This window comes from Bombyx mandarina, chromosome 16, assembly GCF_030267445.1.
Source record: "Bombyx mandarina strain Sakado chromosome 16, ASM3026744v2".
Taxonomy (NCBI): Eukaryota; Metazoa; Arthropoda; class Insecta; order Lepidoptera; family Bombycidae; genus Bombyx; species Bombyx mandarina.
This window is the reverse complement of record NC_143222.1, coordinates 1468061-1483138: the sequence shown is the minus strand read 5'-3', so window position 1 is coordinate 1483138 and position 15078 is coordinate 1468061. Positions and strand designations below refer to the sequence as shown.

At 45.5% G+C, this 15078-nt stretch overlaps 1 protein-coding gene across 1 annotated transcript in view; it reads right to left on the bottom strand.

The window, feature by feature from the left end:
* The window catches only part of LOC114242572 (cholesterol transporter ABCA5), a 66552-nt gene that overhangs the window by 27813 nt on the left and 23661 nt on the right, over positions 1–15078 (bottom strand). The window contains exons 7-20 of the mRNA XM_028173777.2: positions 14606–14684; positions 12503–12610; positions 11597–11740; positions 10686–10836; positions 9999–10140; positions 9444–9674; positions 8168–8282; positions 7143–7292; positions 6389–6556; positions 4812–4887; positions 3474–3650; positions 2560–2732; positions 1608–1709; positions 118–274 (exon numbers count right to left, since the gene is read on the bottom strand). Coding sequence (XP_028029578.2) covers positions 118–274; positions 1608–1709; positions 2560–2732; positions 3474–3650; positions 4812–4887; positions 6389–6556; positions 7143–7292; positions 8168–8282; positions 9444–9674; positions 9999–10140; positions 10686–10836; positions 11597–11740; positions 12503–12610; positions 14606–14684 — 1973 coding nt within the window. The remainder of the gene's footprint in view (positions 1–117; positions 275–1607; positions 1710–2559; positions 2733–3473; positions 3651–4811; positions 4888–6388; positions 6557–7142; positions 7293–8167; positions 8283–9443; positions 9675–9998; positions 10141–10685; positions 10837–11596; positions 11741–12502; positions 12611–14605; positions 14685–15078) is intronic.

The window sequence follows — 15078 nt, the reverse complement described above, 5'->3', positions numbered from 1 at the left end:
GCGGCTTGGCTCTGCCCCTGGCATTGCTGAAGTCCATGGGTGACGGTAACCACTCACCATCAGGTAGGCCGTAAGCTCGTCTGCCTATAAGGGCTATAAAAAAAAAAGAATACTCACTGATTGGCAGGAAGATCATGACGTACAGCTTGTAGGGATCCCTGATCATCCGCACGGTCCTTATGTAGACCAGAGCGCAGAACGTTCTCCAGCACGAGGGCCGAGTCTTCACGAGCTCGCTGAGAGCGTCCACCGAGATGGGAACTTCGGGAGTTACCTGGATGTATCGAATGTACTTATCGTTTAGTGTATTCACGAAATTAGAAGACTTTACTACGTAGTTTATCAAAGGCCTTTCCATTGTGAGTGTAGCCATCATAGAACACAATGATGCCTTGATGAATAACTGGTGGTAGAACCTCTTGTGAGTCCGCGCGGGTAGGTACCACCACCCTACCTATTTCTGCCGTGATGCAGTAATCCGTTTCGGTTTGAAGGGTTGGGGCAGCCATTGTAATTATACTGAGACTTTAGAACTGATATCTTAAGGTGGGTGGCGCATTTATATCGTAGATGTCTATGGGCCCCAGTAACCACTTAACACCAGGTGGGCTGTGATCTCGTTCACCGATCTAAGCAATAAAAAAAACTCGCTTACGACAATTTAAATACATGCTTGCATATAAACAAGTTCCGAACAACATTCGGACCGTCGGTCTACCGAGCAATATCACCGGCTTGGTGGAAGATCTTCCTTTAGTCGTTAAACCTCCCAAACCATCAACTTTACTGGTAAGACTGCTAGTAATTGAAATTTCGATCTCATGCCTCAAGGTAAGTGGCGGCAAACGCGCTGTGATAGTTTTACTACGATGACCACTAAGCCAGGTCGTGAACTGTTCTTCTAATTTAGTGCAAAAAAAATTGCATTGTATTCCGAGGGTAGTTGGCGTAAGTTGCCCCTTCCTCGGGTGACCGTCGCGTTGTGTTACATTACGCGTATAGTTGGTACTCGTTTCTCTTTCTTATCCTCTTATTAGGAATCATCAGTTCTATTATTTATTCGTATTTAGTTTCGTTTTCATAACTCTGCCAATGCCGGTCCCAAGCCCGGATGAGAAAAAGGAGGGTTAACTTGGAGTTTGACCTTTCCATCGTAAAAGAGTCAACGCCGAATGTCTGGCGGTGGTTAATTAGCCGGACCCAAATAAGGCTTTGGAATGAGCTCCCCTCCGCGGTGTTTCCCGAGCGCTATGACATATCCTTCTTCAGCCGAGGCTTGTGGAGAGTACTTAACGGAGGCAGCGGCTTGGCTCTGCTCCTGGCATTGCTGAAGTGCATGGGCGACGGTAACCATTTATCATCAGGTAGGTCGTATGCTCGTCTGCATGCAAGGGCAATAAAAAAAGGCTTCAGCGGTCTCGAGGAACTATATCTCTTCCAAAAGCCTTGCCGTGGAAGGACACGGGAGCCGACCATGTGTATTTTTCCAAGAAAGCCTCATGTAGCCCCGACCCTCAGCTTTGACGATTATCAACGCAAGCAGCAGTCGTTTTCGAAGACTGTCTCTAATTTATCGTGTATGGCCACCACCACATATGGCCACGTACCTTAATGTGCTCGACGCCGTGCGTGGTGGAGTGCAGCGCGTGCGAGGCCGGCGGCGGGGGGAGCGGGGTCGGGGTCTTCTGGGGATCCTTGTCGTTCAGCTCCTTTAAAATTCCAACACACGCATACAACGTCGATATATAATACGAACTGTAACATTTTAGAACTCTGGCCGAGTAAAATGCGCCTCACCAAAACTCCATCCACCAGGATTTACAGGTATTTTTATTTTTTTTATTGCTTAGTTATGTGGACGAGCTCACAGCTCACCTGGTGTTAAGTGGTTATTGGAGCCCATAGACATCTACAATGTAAATGCGTCACCCACCTTGAGATATGAGTTCTAAGGTCTCAGTGTAGTTACAACGGCTGCCCCGCCCTTCAAACCGAAACGCATTACTGCTTCACGGCAGAAACAGGCGGGGTAGTGGTACCTACCCGTGCGGACTTACAAGAAGTCCTACCACCAGTAAAAATCAGAGCGAACAATCGATGATTGCTTTTGTTAAAAATACGGAAGAAAAAAAACCCATGTGGATCTCGAAGAGGGGCGTTCCGACCGGGTGCGCATGATCCTGATAGAGTGTCATCGACTTTTTATTCCTATCTAAGCTGGTAACTTAGGGGTTACGCCAGCGTAACCGGGTGAGTAGATGAGCTCACCGGGCTCTAACCTAAGGACGTTGCTAGCACTAGCCCTAGAAATAACAATGCTACGCAGAATCTACCACCAGATCGGAATCGCGGCCTCCTAAGAAAATCAGGCAAGAAATTCAGTGGGCTGTGTCTGTGGGTTAATTTTCCCGAGGAACCCTTCGTCAAATTCGACGGGTTCGACGTTGGGTGACGTTGGGTGGAATGTCTACAAGCACAAATAGTGGATCTGGAGGATCTGAAAGGACTTGTTGAGTAGTGACGTATACTAAGCTGCATCAGTGAAAATAATAGTCTCACCTGATAACTCAAGGTTTTGCTCTGTAGCGACAGACTCCTGGACAAAGCCCGCGCCCGCACCAGCTTCACGGAGGACACCCCTTCCACTGCTTCCGTCTCTTCGGCGTTCTCCCCCTCCAGACTCAAGAACACTTCTTCTAGAGTGGTCATTGAGACACCGTAGCTAGTGATACCTAGTTTCGAAAATAAATCAGTATTGAACTAGTGATGCGCAACTTCGATTATTTCGATATGCGAATGCGAATATCGATTACGTAATATGAATCTGAAATATTTAAAGTTTATCTATGACAGATCGAATGACAGATTTGAATAATAAGTAAAATCTAGAGACAAGTTTTTCTATGGATTATTTGTATGAATACAAGCAGCCGTATTCTGGTGTAATCATATACGATATATTGACATCACATCGGCTGTGGATAGTACGAATATTTACCTAAAAAATTTAGAATTTCGAACAAGTCTTTGGATATGCAATATTTAAATATTGGTTTGAAGACCAGTACTGGTGGTAGGATGTCTTGTGGGTCCGCACGAGTAGGTGCCACAACTCCGCGTATTTCTGCCGTGAAGCAGTAATGCGTTTCAGTTTGAAGAGCGGGGCAGTCGTTGTAGCGATACCAAGACCTTAGAACTTATATCTCAAGGTGGGTGGTGGCATTTACGTTGTAGATATCTATGGGCTCCGGTAACCACTTGACACTAGGTGGGCTGTGAGCTCCACCCATCTAAGCCATACATAAATAAAAACAACCAGAGACAAGCTATACACGATAGCCTTGCTCCAAACCAGGATTCCGTATACTGCTGTAGTCGAGAGTCGAGAGTCGAGCTTACGCCCCTTGGTCTAGTCGTCAGGGGTGCGAGATAGTATCGCCGAGAGCGCAGTGCGGCGTTGTGACGTCACTGACCGAGCCGGTTGGTCTTGTCCTTGATCTCGTGCTCGATGGCGAGGAACAGCGGCGGGAAGAGATGCACGGCGTAGTGCGGCAGGATGTAGGACAGCTCGCGGCCGTGGCGCCGGGCTTTCTCCGCGCGCGGCACGTGGCCCCGCACCAGCCGCGTGATCTGGTGCTCGCGGCACGCGCCTGCAACCAGCCCCACCGGCGCCCCCATGTAGGTAGTCCGCAGACGTCACGCACGTCCATCCGAGTTGGAGTGGAAAGGAAAAAAAAGAAGAAAAGATGTCTTTCTTCTTTTTTTTCCTACCTAAGCTAAGAGCCTTGAGAGGCTATATCAACGTAACCTTAACTAGTAGGTGAGCTCACAGGGCTCAAACCTGACGACGTTGCTAACACGAACCCTACCAAGAGCCGTGCTTCGCAGAATCTACCACCGGATCGGAAACGCGACCCACTGAGAAGATCCGGCGAGAAACTCAATGGGCTGTGTCTGTGGGTTCATTTACTCGTCGAGCCCTTCGTCGCAAGCGACGGGTTCGAGAACGGTGACCGGTGCTTGAGGTACCTAAAAGCACCGTTAGTGGATCGGGAGGATCCGAAATGACGTGGAATGACCTCTTTAAGGCAGCCAGATTCTTAACACTAAGTATTTGTCACGGCGCGGTCACGGAATATCAAACATATGGCGTAATATACAAGTGTTCACGTACGAACCGGACGCGCGGTCTAAGTAGCGGGCAAGCTAGCGACTGGCGCTCGCGACAATATCAAACGCGCGAGTTGTATGGGTGTGTTCACGTCGAACTAGCGGCGGAGCGCGCGATTCACTCGCGACGTCACGTAAGTTCAATCAGTTTGAACTTATCGCTAGAAACGATATGTCTTTCAATACAGAAGATATATGAATAAAGTATGAAATTCACCACGCCGTTCTCTTTCTTTATTAATTTCATGCACACCGATTCTAATTGTTATCATCTCCCACTTTAGGTATGAATTTTCGGTTTAAACGCCTGGCGGCCAATGTGAACACGAACTCGCTACGTTTACCGCGTCCGCACTCGCCGCCGCGCCCGCACCCGCCGCCGCGCCCGCGCGTTCGACGTGAACAAACATTAAGCTACCTAATTGACCCATCAATTTTGCCCTTAATGCTATATACAACTTCTTCAAACGAGGCTTGTGGAGAATTCTTTACGTTAGGCAGCGGCCTAGCTCTCATATTGCTGACGTCCATGGACGACAGTAACCATTCACTATCAGATAGGCCGATATTGTCGTCTGCTTAGCTGCTGCAAGGCAATAAAAAAAATACATAGGTTTTATAAAAAAATTGACCGCACTCACCGTCCAGCACTAGAGTTAGATGATATCCAATACCGAATTTGTTCTTTAAGAACAGCGATGTGCCGGCGCAACGGACCTGTAAATGTAATGGCAGGAAAGTTACAATTGCTGCCCCGTGGTGGTCCCCCGAGCGGACCTCCATACTGAGCATCGGGTGGTGTCTTAATCATCATCATTAGCCTGCGGCAGTCCACTGCTGGACATAGGCCTCCTCCAAAGCTCGTCAGTAAACCCGATCTTCGGTTCTACGCATCCAGTTACTGCCAGCTGCCTTGCGCAGGTCGTCGCTCCATCTAGCAGAAGGGCGTCCTACACTACGTTTGCCGGTTCGCGGTCTCTACTCCAGAACACGTCTACCCCAACAGTTATCGGTTTTGCGACATATGTGACCAGCTCACTGCCACTTCAGCTTACTAACTCTGCGAGCTATATCGGTCACTTTGGTTTTTGCCCAAATGACCTCATTGCGTATTCGGTCTCGCAATGACAAATCAAGCATAGCTCGCTGAGCAACTTTTAGTTGGTGGACTAGTCGCACAGTCAGCGTCCACGTTTCGGCTCCGTAGGTAAGCACGGGTAGGACGCACTGATTATAGACCTTTGTCTTCAGATATTGTGGTATGGGCGACGAAAAGACCTGACGAAGCTTCCCGAACGCTGCCCGGCCCAACTGAATCCTTCTTGTCACTTCCTTCTCAAAGTTGTTTCTACCTAGTTGTAGGGTCTGTTCCAGGTAGACATACTCTTGAACAACTTCGAGAGGTGTACCATCAGCATCGATTGGTCTCGGAATGACGTTTCCGTTAAACATTACCTTGGTTTTATCCAAGTTCATTCCGAGGCCAACCCGTTGGGATGCAGTATTAGCACCATTTCTTGTAGGCCCTGCAGCGATCCCGCCATGATGACGATATCATCGGCAAAGCGAAGATGTGAGATGTACTCGCCGCTCATGTTAATGCCGCGTTCGTTTCAATCCAGAGTCTTGAAGACGTCCTCCAGTGCGTTTGTAAACAGTTTCGGGGATATAATATCCCCCTGTCTTACACCTCTACGCCACTGGATTGGTCTCGTCTGGTCTTTCTGTACTTGGACGGTCATTGTAGTGGCATCTTAGTGCATCGATGTATCGCCAGTCAGCTTGACACCGCTTCAAAGATTCCAGAACAGCCCAGGTCTCGTAGTCTACAAACGCCAGACTGTGGCTTAATGACTCAGCACTACTACTACTTTGAATAGCTGCCAGATTTAGATATCAAGAAATGAATACTTTGATTTAATTATTATTGTACTATGAAGAGCCTTAATATTTCTATAACGTAATGCTTTTTGTAATGTTTTTTCATTATCCGACACCAAGGGGTCAGGCGCCAACGACTTAATAACTAACGCCCAGCCAAAACTTCAACAGGCTCGTATGGGGGATTGAGCTTTATCCTAGGTCAGGAATACCCTGATATTCTGATCAAAAACCAAGCAAATTATCTCTAAAAATCGGTCTATACTACTACAATTGCTAATTAAATTTCAAAAGATCGATAACAGCAGCGTGTGTATAGCGATGTGAGCTTGTGTACCTTGCCCTTGCTGATGACGGCCTTCCTGTCTCCGAGGATGTCGGCCTCGTCCATGAAGTGCGTGGTCAGAAGCAACACGCGGCCGCGGCGCGCGCGCTGCAGGACGCGCCAGGTCTGCCGCCGCGACACCGGGTCCACGCCCGCCGTCGGCTCATCCAGGATTATGATCTGCAACCAGCGGGCGCCACCCAGTTAAGCATACTTGGCCTCTCACAACTCAACATAATCGACCTTATGCAAGTCCTGTTCCACCCAAAAAGGGTGAAATCTCCCCTTGTAATTGAAGACATGAGTGGATGACGGGATATGATACTAATAAATAAATAACGCTTTTTTACAATAAAATCTTACACTATTTTTAATTCAAATTTTTTAAAATTTATTTTCTATTTTTTACTTGGATTTTCTATAAAAGCGTATTTTGTTAGTTTTTTTAAACTATTATTTATTTTTCATTTTTTTTAAACTTTTTGCGCATTTTTTGCCTATTTCTGCCGTGAAGCAGTAATGCGTTTTGGTTTGAAGGATGGGGCAGCCGTTGTTTTTTTTTTTTTTTATTGCCCTTGTAGGCAGATGAGCATACGGCCCACCTGATGGTGAGTGGTTACCGTCGCCCATGGACTTATTTACGTTGTAGATGTCTATGGGCTCCAGTAATCACTTAACACCAGGTGGGCCGTGAGGTCGTCCACCCATCTAAGCAATAATCATAAAAAAAACTTGACCGCAAAGGTCAAAATAACACAAAGAATACCTTCGGATCTCCTATGAAAGCTATCGATATGCTAAGCTTTCTCTTCTGCCCTCCGGAGAGATGTTTGGCGAACACACCAGCCTGCTCCAACAGTCCAACTTCAGCGAGGGCCTTCTGAATCTCCTCCTGCACTCTCTCTCGTGGGATCCCCTGAAATAACATCGTAAAAAATGTGTGACATTTCTGTTTGATCATAACATTTTCCTTTTTGGATTGTTCTAGATCAGGGGTTCCCAAACTTATTTTGTCTACTTCCCACTTTGAGAATAAATTATTTGTAGCCCCCCATTTTTCACCTACTTAAAAACCACTATAGCAAGAGCTTAGTCCGTGTCTAAGGGTCCTCCTAGATGAAATTAGAAATCGCCTCCCAACCCTCTACATATTTTTTTTTCTGGGTCTCTTACCGACCCCCTTTAGGCCTGCAGCGCCCACAAGGGGGCGTTATCGCCCACCTTGAGAAAGGCTGTTTAAGATGAACACAGCAAAACACACAAAAAAAGTACAAAAAAAGTACAATTGGCGGTCTTATCGCTAAGAGCGATCTCTTCCAGATAACCATCAGGTGGACAAGAATCATTTGTAAACGACGCACACGACACACGCGGTGTACCGCTGAGAAGATCCGGCGAGAAACTCAGTGGGCTGTGTCTATGGGTCTGGTCGGTCTATCGCACGGGCAACCTTCCACGCGGTCTGGTGCCGGGAGACATGTCCAAAAAATGATAGTATCCGTCCATGCACAAACGCCGAAAGCTGCTGCTTAATGCCGAGTTCTTGAAGAACGTAAATATTGGTGCGAAGTTAAAGTCCATGAAATACATTCGTCTCCAGCGCATATACACATACACATCCTCCTCATACGTGCGCCGTATTCCTCAGTTCTGAGGGTCGTAAACTTTACTGAGCACTTTTGTTAGGACTATGTTCCTCCATTCACTCCTGTCCTCCGCGTAGTGGATAGCAACATTGATGCTGGACACATACACACATACATATTAATTGTAGGGTAGTTCCTCACGAACCTTGACGGCCGCGAAGAACTGGAGGTGCTCCTTGACGGACAGCAAATCGAAGAGTACGTCCTGCTGCGGACACACGCCTATCATCTGTCGGATCTCGTACATGTCGTTTGGATCCCTGCGATCACGAAAATATCCACATAATGACAGATTTCAGTATGCTTAGTGCGAGTTTCTTAAGGTTCTCGATAGCGTAAAAGTTAAGCCAATTTTGTATGCAGTTGGAACAGCGCCCCTAGCGGCAAACGTACGCAAACATGAGCTAACTTTTACGCTATCGAGAACGTTAAAAAACTCGCACTAAGCACACAGTTAACAGGGATTCGCGAATATAATCGCGCATTCAATCCAGTCTCTAACACTTAGTTTAACCTTTAATCCGCAATATATAATGTACTATTCTTATCTTTTGGTATTTGAGAATCATCAAATAATAGTTTTAATGTTCATAATGATAAAATGCAATTCATAAAACAAAAAAACGGGTGAAATAAAAGAAACATTAAAAGAAGACTAAAAATCCCTTCATACGACACGTCACCATGGATTTGCTGGTGTAACCCAAGATGGGTTGACGTCAGTTAGGTCGTAACAGATCATCCCAAATCTCTGTACAACGTGATAAGAGGAAATGCGACGCTGACCCCACAAATTGACCCCACGACTAATCGTATGACCCCCACTATTACTTCACCTGACGTTTTGGTCCGCCCAGTCTTTTTTATTGCCCTTGTAGGCAGACGAGCATACGGCCCACCTGATGGTGATTGGTTACCATCGCCCATGGACTTCAGCAATGCCAGGGGCAGAGAGTCAGGCCGCTGTCTACCGCAAATTAGTTTTTTCATATAACTAAATGCGTGTTGTGATTATTTTCATTTTGTGCGTTTTGTAAACTCGAACTGACCAATACATGTAATAAAAACCTAGCCGTTCGTGCGTTAGATCTGTTTTGAACATTATATACATTACCAAATGGTAAACTACAAGTGGCTGAAGGCCTAGTGCAACCGGCCACTTTAAGGGCAATAGGAAGAGTTCGCTGTCTGTACCAATCGATACTGAAATATTGTATAGCCCTCACACACAATTACCAAATATCATCTCATCAACCACTTGTCAAAATCAATACAATTTCCACGTAATAGCGTGAGTACGTATTGAACATAATAGACAGAGCTGCGTTGTTCATAGCTTATAAGAAAAAATTAGCTAGTAGGCGTGTAGAGTTACAAATAAATTGTTCTAATGATTGAATCTTCTCTGAACGAATACTTACCTAACATCAAGTCCATACACGTAGGCAGTCCCAGCGGTGGGCGCCGTGAGCCCGGTCAGGATATTGAACAGAGTGGACTTCCCCGCCCCGTTGTGTCCAAGAACGGCCGTGATCTGACCTTCGTAGATGCTCAGGTCTATTCCGTCGATAGCCTTGATCTCAGGTCGACGACAGTGACGGAAACTCTTCTGTAGACCCACGATCCTGATAGCTTCTTTGTCTTGGAGCTCTCTAGTTTATAAAATACTTAAATTAAAGTTCAAATGAACATATTTCTCAATTTGTCGTCTATTTCACTTGGTTAGTTTTACAAAAAAGCAATAAACATCGGAAGCTCATAATAATATCACAAGACTACATCACAACACCTGGTCTAGAATTGGGTTTTTTTTTAATTGCCCTTGTAGGCATACGAGCATACGGCCCACCTGATGGTAAGTGGTTACCGTCGCCCATTGACTTCAGCAATGCCAGGGGCAGAGCCAAGCCGATGCCTACCGCTTAATACTCTCCACAAGCTGAAAACTCTGGGTTGAACTACATTAATTCTGGTACCTGGGTACAGGTTCAATATCCTTATTATGAGCCGCGTCTCCATTGGAATGGAAGTGTACGGCGGAGACCCTGCTCCTGCGGCTACCCAGCCAGAACGACGGCATCAGACAGAACCAAGGCTTCTGCTTGATACCGTACTCACCTAGAATTAAGATCCTAGAGTCAGTGCCACAGCAACTTACAAAAGAACAGAAGTCACAGCGAATAACCGACGAAACAACCTGTTTCATATTCACAAAAAATCCAAAAAAGTTGCAACTCATATTTAAGAAACCACAAAATAGGAATCGCTGTCAAGACCATTGATAGAAATCCTTGAATTCAAATCAAGGCTTGGCCCAGTGGTTCCCGCTACTTCCTGAGCTCTGAATTTTTTTTGATACATCGCAAATATATTGTTTTATTTGTAAAAAAAAGAATCATCATCATCAACAGCCCACCGTCGTTCACTGCTGGACATAGGCCTCTCCCAATCCACACCACTGAGCCCGGTCTACGGCTCTCCTCATCCACTTCTTGCCGGCCACCGTTCGGAGGTCATCGCACCACCTAGCCCGGGGGCGTCCCACGTTACGTCTTCCGCAAAAGACTACAAAATATGATTCCTCAACAGAAATTTTGCTTTTGATTTCCGGAATCATATTACTCTATTACATATTGCACTTTTAGTTCACTATTCAGACTTACTAGGTATGACGGCATCGAGCCAGTAAGCGGCGAGACCATACAGCACAGTGTCCACAGCCATCATGATGAGACTCCCCCCAAAGGGAACTCCCGGGCCACTCCACAGGTTATCCCAGGTCACACCCACACCAGCCATGTCCAGAACTAAAGCCTGCGGAACAAATGCGAAGATTTTTTACATGTTTTTACATGTACATGGTCGTAGAATTTGAAGGTCAAGAGACAAGTTTTAAGCTTTTATTATGTCGCCATATAAACGAAGACTGTTTAGTAGTCGGTCACATCCCACTAGCTAGCTCATGATTAAGTAAGGCCTATTCATTAAGCTACAAATTGCTCAGATTGGGCTTACTGGCGGTAGGACGTCTTGTGAGTCCGCAAGGGTAGGTACCATCGCCCCGCTTATTTCTGTCGTGAAGCAGTAATGCGTCTCGGTTTGAAGGGTGGGGCAGCCGTAGTAACTATACTGAGACCTTAGAACTTATAGTTACGTTGTAGATGTCTATGGGCACCGGTAACCACTTAAGACCAGGTGTGCCATACGCTCGTCCACTCACCTAAGTAATAAAAAAAAGATCTTTAGATACATGTCTCGAGGACTGGACGCTGAATCCGTAGGTATATCTACATATAGGTCATTTAGTGTTTTCCCACACGTCGACTGATCTGCCTAACTATAAATAACATATTCTCATAATTATTATGGCGACAATCCCTTGCGACAATCTGCTGTATTTCCGTGGTAAAAGAAGTAGTAGATCACATTTCTGTATCGATCGGCTGGTTATATTTGCTCCAGATATGCTTCTCTGAAAGTGTTTTTGTCATCTCTGGTAGTTATCCAGTCCAGAGAATTGCCCTAGGTTAGGGCCAAATAACCTATAAATTAATACCTATTTTCTAAACCTTACCTTATCCATAGCTAGAGCGTAGCAGCTGGAGCTGATGAGTGAGACGAACCAGAAGGCGAGAGAGTCCGCGTTGGAGACAAACACCTGAATGAAGTAGAGGCCGCTCATCAGGTTCACCGCAAAACTGCCCAGGATACCCGCCGTCTGGATACACAATGTCATAGTCAATAATACGGTAAACATGCTTTTCTTCTTCTTCTCCATCGCTCCCTCATTGCTGAGGATCGTGACTCCGTTCCAGCTTGTCGACTGTCTCCATCTGTGCCAGTCTCCATCGGTTCCGGTCAGTTGCCTGGTGTAGTGCAGCACTAAGTGGTCCGCTGGTTTGCTCGGAGATCTGGTCGGACCAACTTTTGGGGCTCCGACCTACTTTTCCAGTGACCATCATACGTTCCAAGTTGTTTACGTCTCTGCGGGCAACGTGGCCAAAGTAGCGCATTATGCGTTGCAGACAGGTGTTAGACAGGCGTTGAGCATTCCCCATTTTAAGCCGTTGTAGGACCGAGATGTTCGTGCGGTGGGCTGTCCAGGAAATCCTTAATAGGCGGCTTATAAGATGCTTTTAAAGACAATCAAATATCTATCTTATCTTCCATTAACTTTCACTCATTAAAAAAGATTTGAATCGGTGACTTGTATAGTATGGCACACAGCGCAAGCCATAGATGCCCAGAGAGAAAACCGTTTACCAAAGCAAACCCAACTCCATCGTGTTTTTCCAGCGTTGTGTTCTTCTTCAAATAAGCTTTTTAAAACCTCTAGAACATCTTGTGAGTCCGCAATGGTACGTAACGCCACCCTGACTATGTCTAATATAGAAATAGGCAGGGTCGCGGTACCTACCTGTGCGTACTCACAAGACATCCACCCAATAAGATATAGATTAAAAGAGATGTTACAACTCACCCTGGCCTTATCGAAGAACGGAGTGAGCATAAATGCGAACGTGATGATAGTGAAACCGAATAGCAGCATCAGTAGGAATATCAGGATGTATGATGAATGTTGGAATACCTGAAATCAGAGGAGGAAGCGTATCTTTTGACGCGATTAACTTTTCGGTACAGTATTCGGCGCTACTGGTCTGCGACTGACTGATCATTTCTCATCTATATCGTGATTTTAACTTTCCAACCCCTACTTCCTAGTGATAGGGCTTCGGTATTAGATTCTATGAAGCACTGCTCTTGATAGGACTAATGTTACCAAATTCTCTCAGGTTGAGTCCGTGAGTTTCCTACCCGTCTGGACGTAGCTTGAATAGCCCATTAGGCTACCAGCGAAGACGTAGCGAAGAAAAGATAAGGCATATTGAAACCCCTCACCTTCCTGCTTTCTGTGACGAAACAACGAGTTCTAGTTCTTACAAGATATAATTGGCGCAATCAATTGAGACTTCTATCACATTTCAAGGTGAGTGACGACATTTACGCAATTTTACCAATGTCTACAGATTTTAGCGACCTTTTTGTCACCCGATGGGTCGTGAGTTAGCCTGATGATAACAATAACAATAGATGACAGCATTTAACGCTGGGCAAAGGCTTGGCTCTGACCCTGGCATTGCTGACGTCCATGGGCGATGGTAACCACTCATTCACACTCACATCAGACAGGCCGTATGCTCTTTGCCGACAAGGGCAATAGAAAAAAAATATTAAAACATTATATTCGTTGTGATGCAATATTTTCTTATTTGAGCTTGGTACATCTATTTTCTTTGTGGCGTAAATCGTGGAGAATCTAGAAAATTCGGTAAAATGCAAGGAATTTTGGCTTCAGTTCCTATGACGTCACATATCATTCAATTTGGCTCAAATGGAAGTAGGAGCGAAATAGTATTTACGTTGGAGCGGCTGAGTCAGTATGACGTGTGCACACTTGTCGAAGAAAAATCAACCTGTTTGGATTTTTTTATTTTTTTTTTTATTGCTTAGCTGTGTGGACGAGCTCACAGCCCACCTGATGTTAAGTGGTTACTGGAGCCCATAGACATCTACAACGTAAATGCGCTACACACCTTAAGATATAGTTCTAAGGTCTCAGTATAGTCACAACGGCTGCCCCACCCTTCAAACCGAAACGCATTACTGCTTCACGGCAGAAATAGGCGGGGCGGTGGTACCTACCCGTGCGGACTCACAAGAGGTCCTACCACCAGTAAGGATTTTATCTTTGCTGTTAATGTTTTTATTTATATTCAGAATAATTTCTTTTTTATTGCTCAGATGGATGGACGAGCTCACAGCCCACCTGGTTTAAAGTGGTTAGTGGAGCCCATAGACATCCACAACGTAAATGCGCCACTCACCTTGAGATATAAGTTCTAAGGTCTCAAGTAAGTTACAACGGCTGCCCCGCCCTTCAAACCGAAACGCATTACTGCTTCACGGCAGAAATAGGCGGGATGGTGGTACCTACCCGCGCCGACTCACAACAGGTCCTACCACCAGTATTCTATTTCGCTGTGAAAAATTACATGTAATGGTTTGCGTATTGTCTATTGGTATAAGGCATCTCACAATGAAATAAGCCTGTAAAGTAAAAGACAGAATTTGAAATCCAAAAATATTTTATTTTTTTATTGACCTTATAGGAGGTAGACCAGCATATGGCCCACCTGATGGTGAGTGCTTACCATGGACTTCAGAAATGCCAGAAGCAGAACCAGCCGTTAAAGTTGTACATATTGGGCTTATATAAAACTTTCTGGCTATCGTGGTCAGGGACTAGTGACGCATAAGACCTTCTCCTAGTCGGATACTCTTGGCCGAGTAGTAGCCGCTGGCTTCCAAGGCAGTCGCACGTCGAGTATTGAACGTTCATTCGAAGCTTTTGCAGCGGCTTGGCTCTGCCCCTGGCGTTGCTGAAGTTCATGGGTGACGGTAACCACTCACCATCAGGTGGGCCGTATATCTACCTACAAGGGCAATAAAAAAAAGCGGCTGTTACCATTGCGAGCACATTGTACTGCTGTGGCTTTCGTAGTGCTACGTACCACAGACCTACCTTTAGGGTAAACAGCAGAACCGTGCTGACGATGGAGAGGATCGTGACGAAAACTGCGTATATCAGAAACCAGGAGCCCCTGTAAACAAAATGGAATTCCAATTACCTTTACGACCAACTAGGGTAGTAAAAATATATAAACGCGGGTAGGCCCTGCCCATTTCTGCCGTGAAGCAGTAATGCGTTTCGGTCTGAAGGGTGGGGCAGCCGTTGTAACTATACTGAGATCTTAGAACTTATATCTCAAGGTGGGTGGCGCATTTACGTTGTAGATGTCTATGGGCTCCAGTAACCACTTAACATCAGGTGGGCTGTGAGCTCGTTCACCCATCTAAGCTAAAAAATAATAATAATAAAATATATATATATATATATATATTATGTTCTATTGGTTTTAATTACGGCACATCCATCTTAGTTTATTCAATAGGCAAGATACGCATCGTTATAAACAGTGTGCCTTTCCATATTTA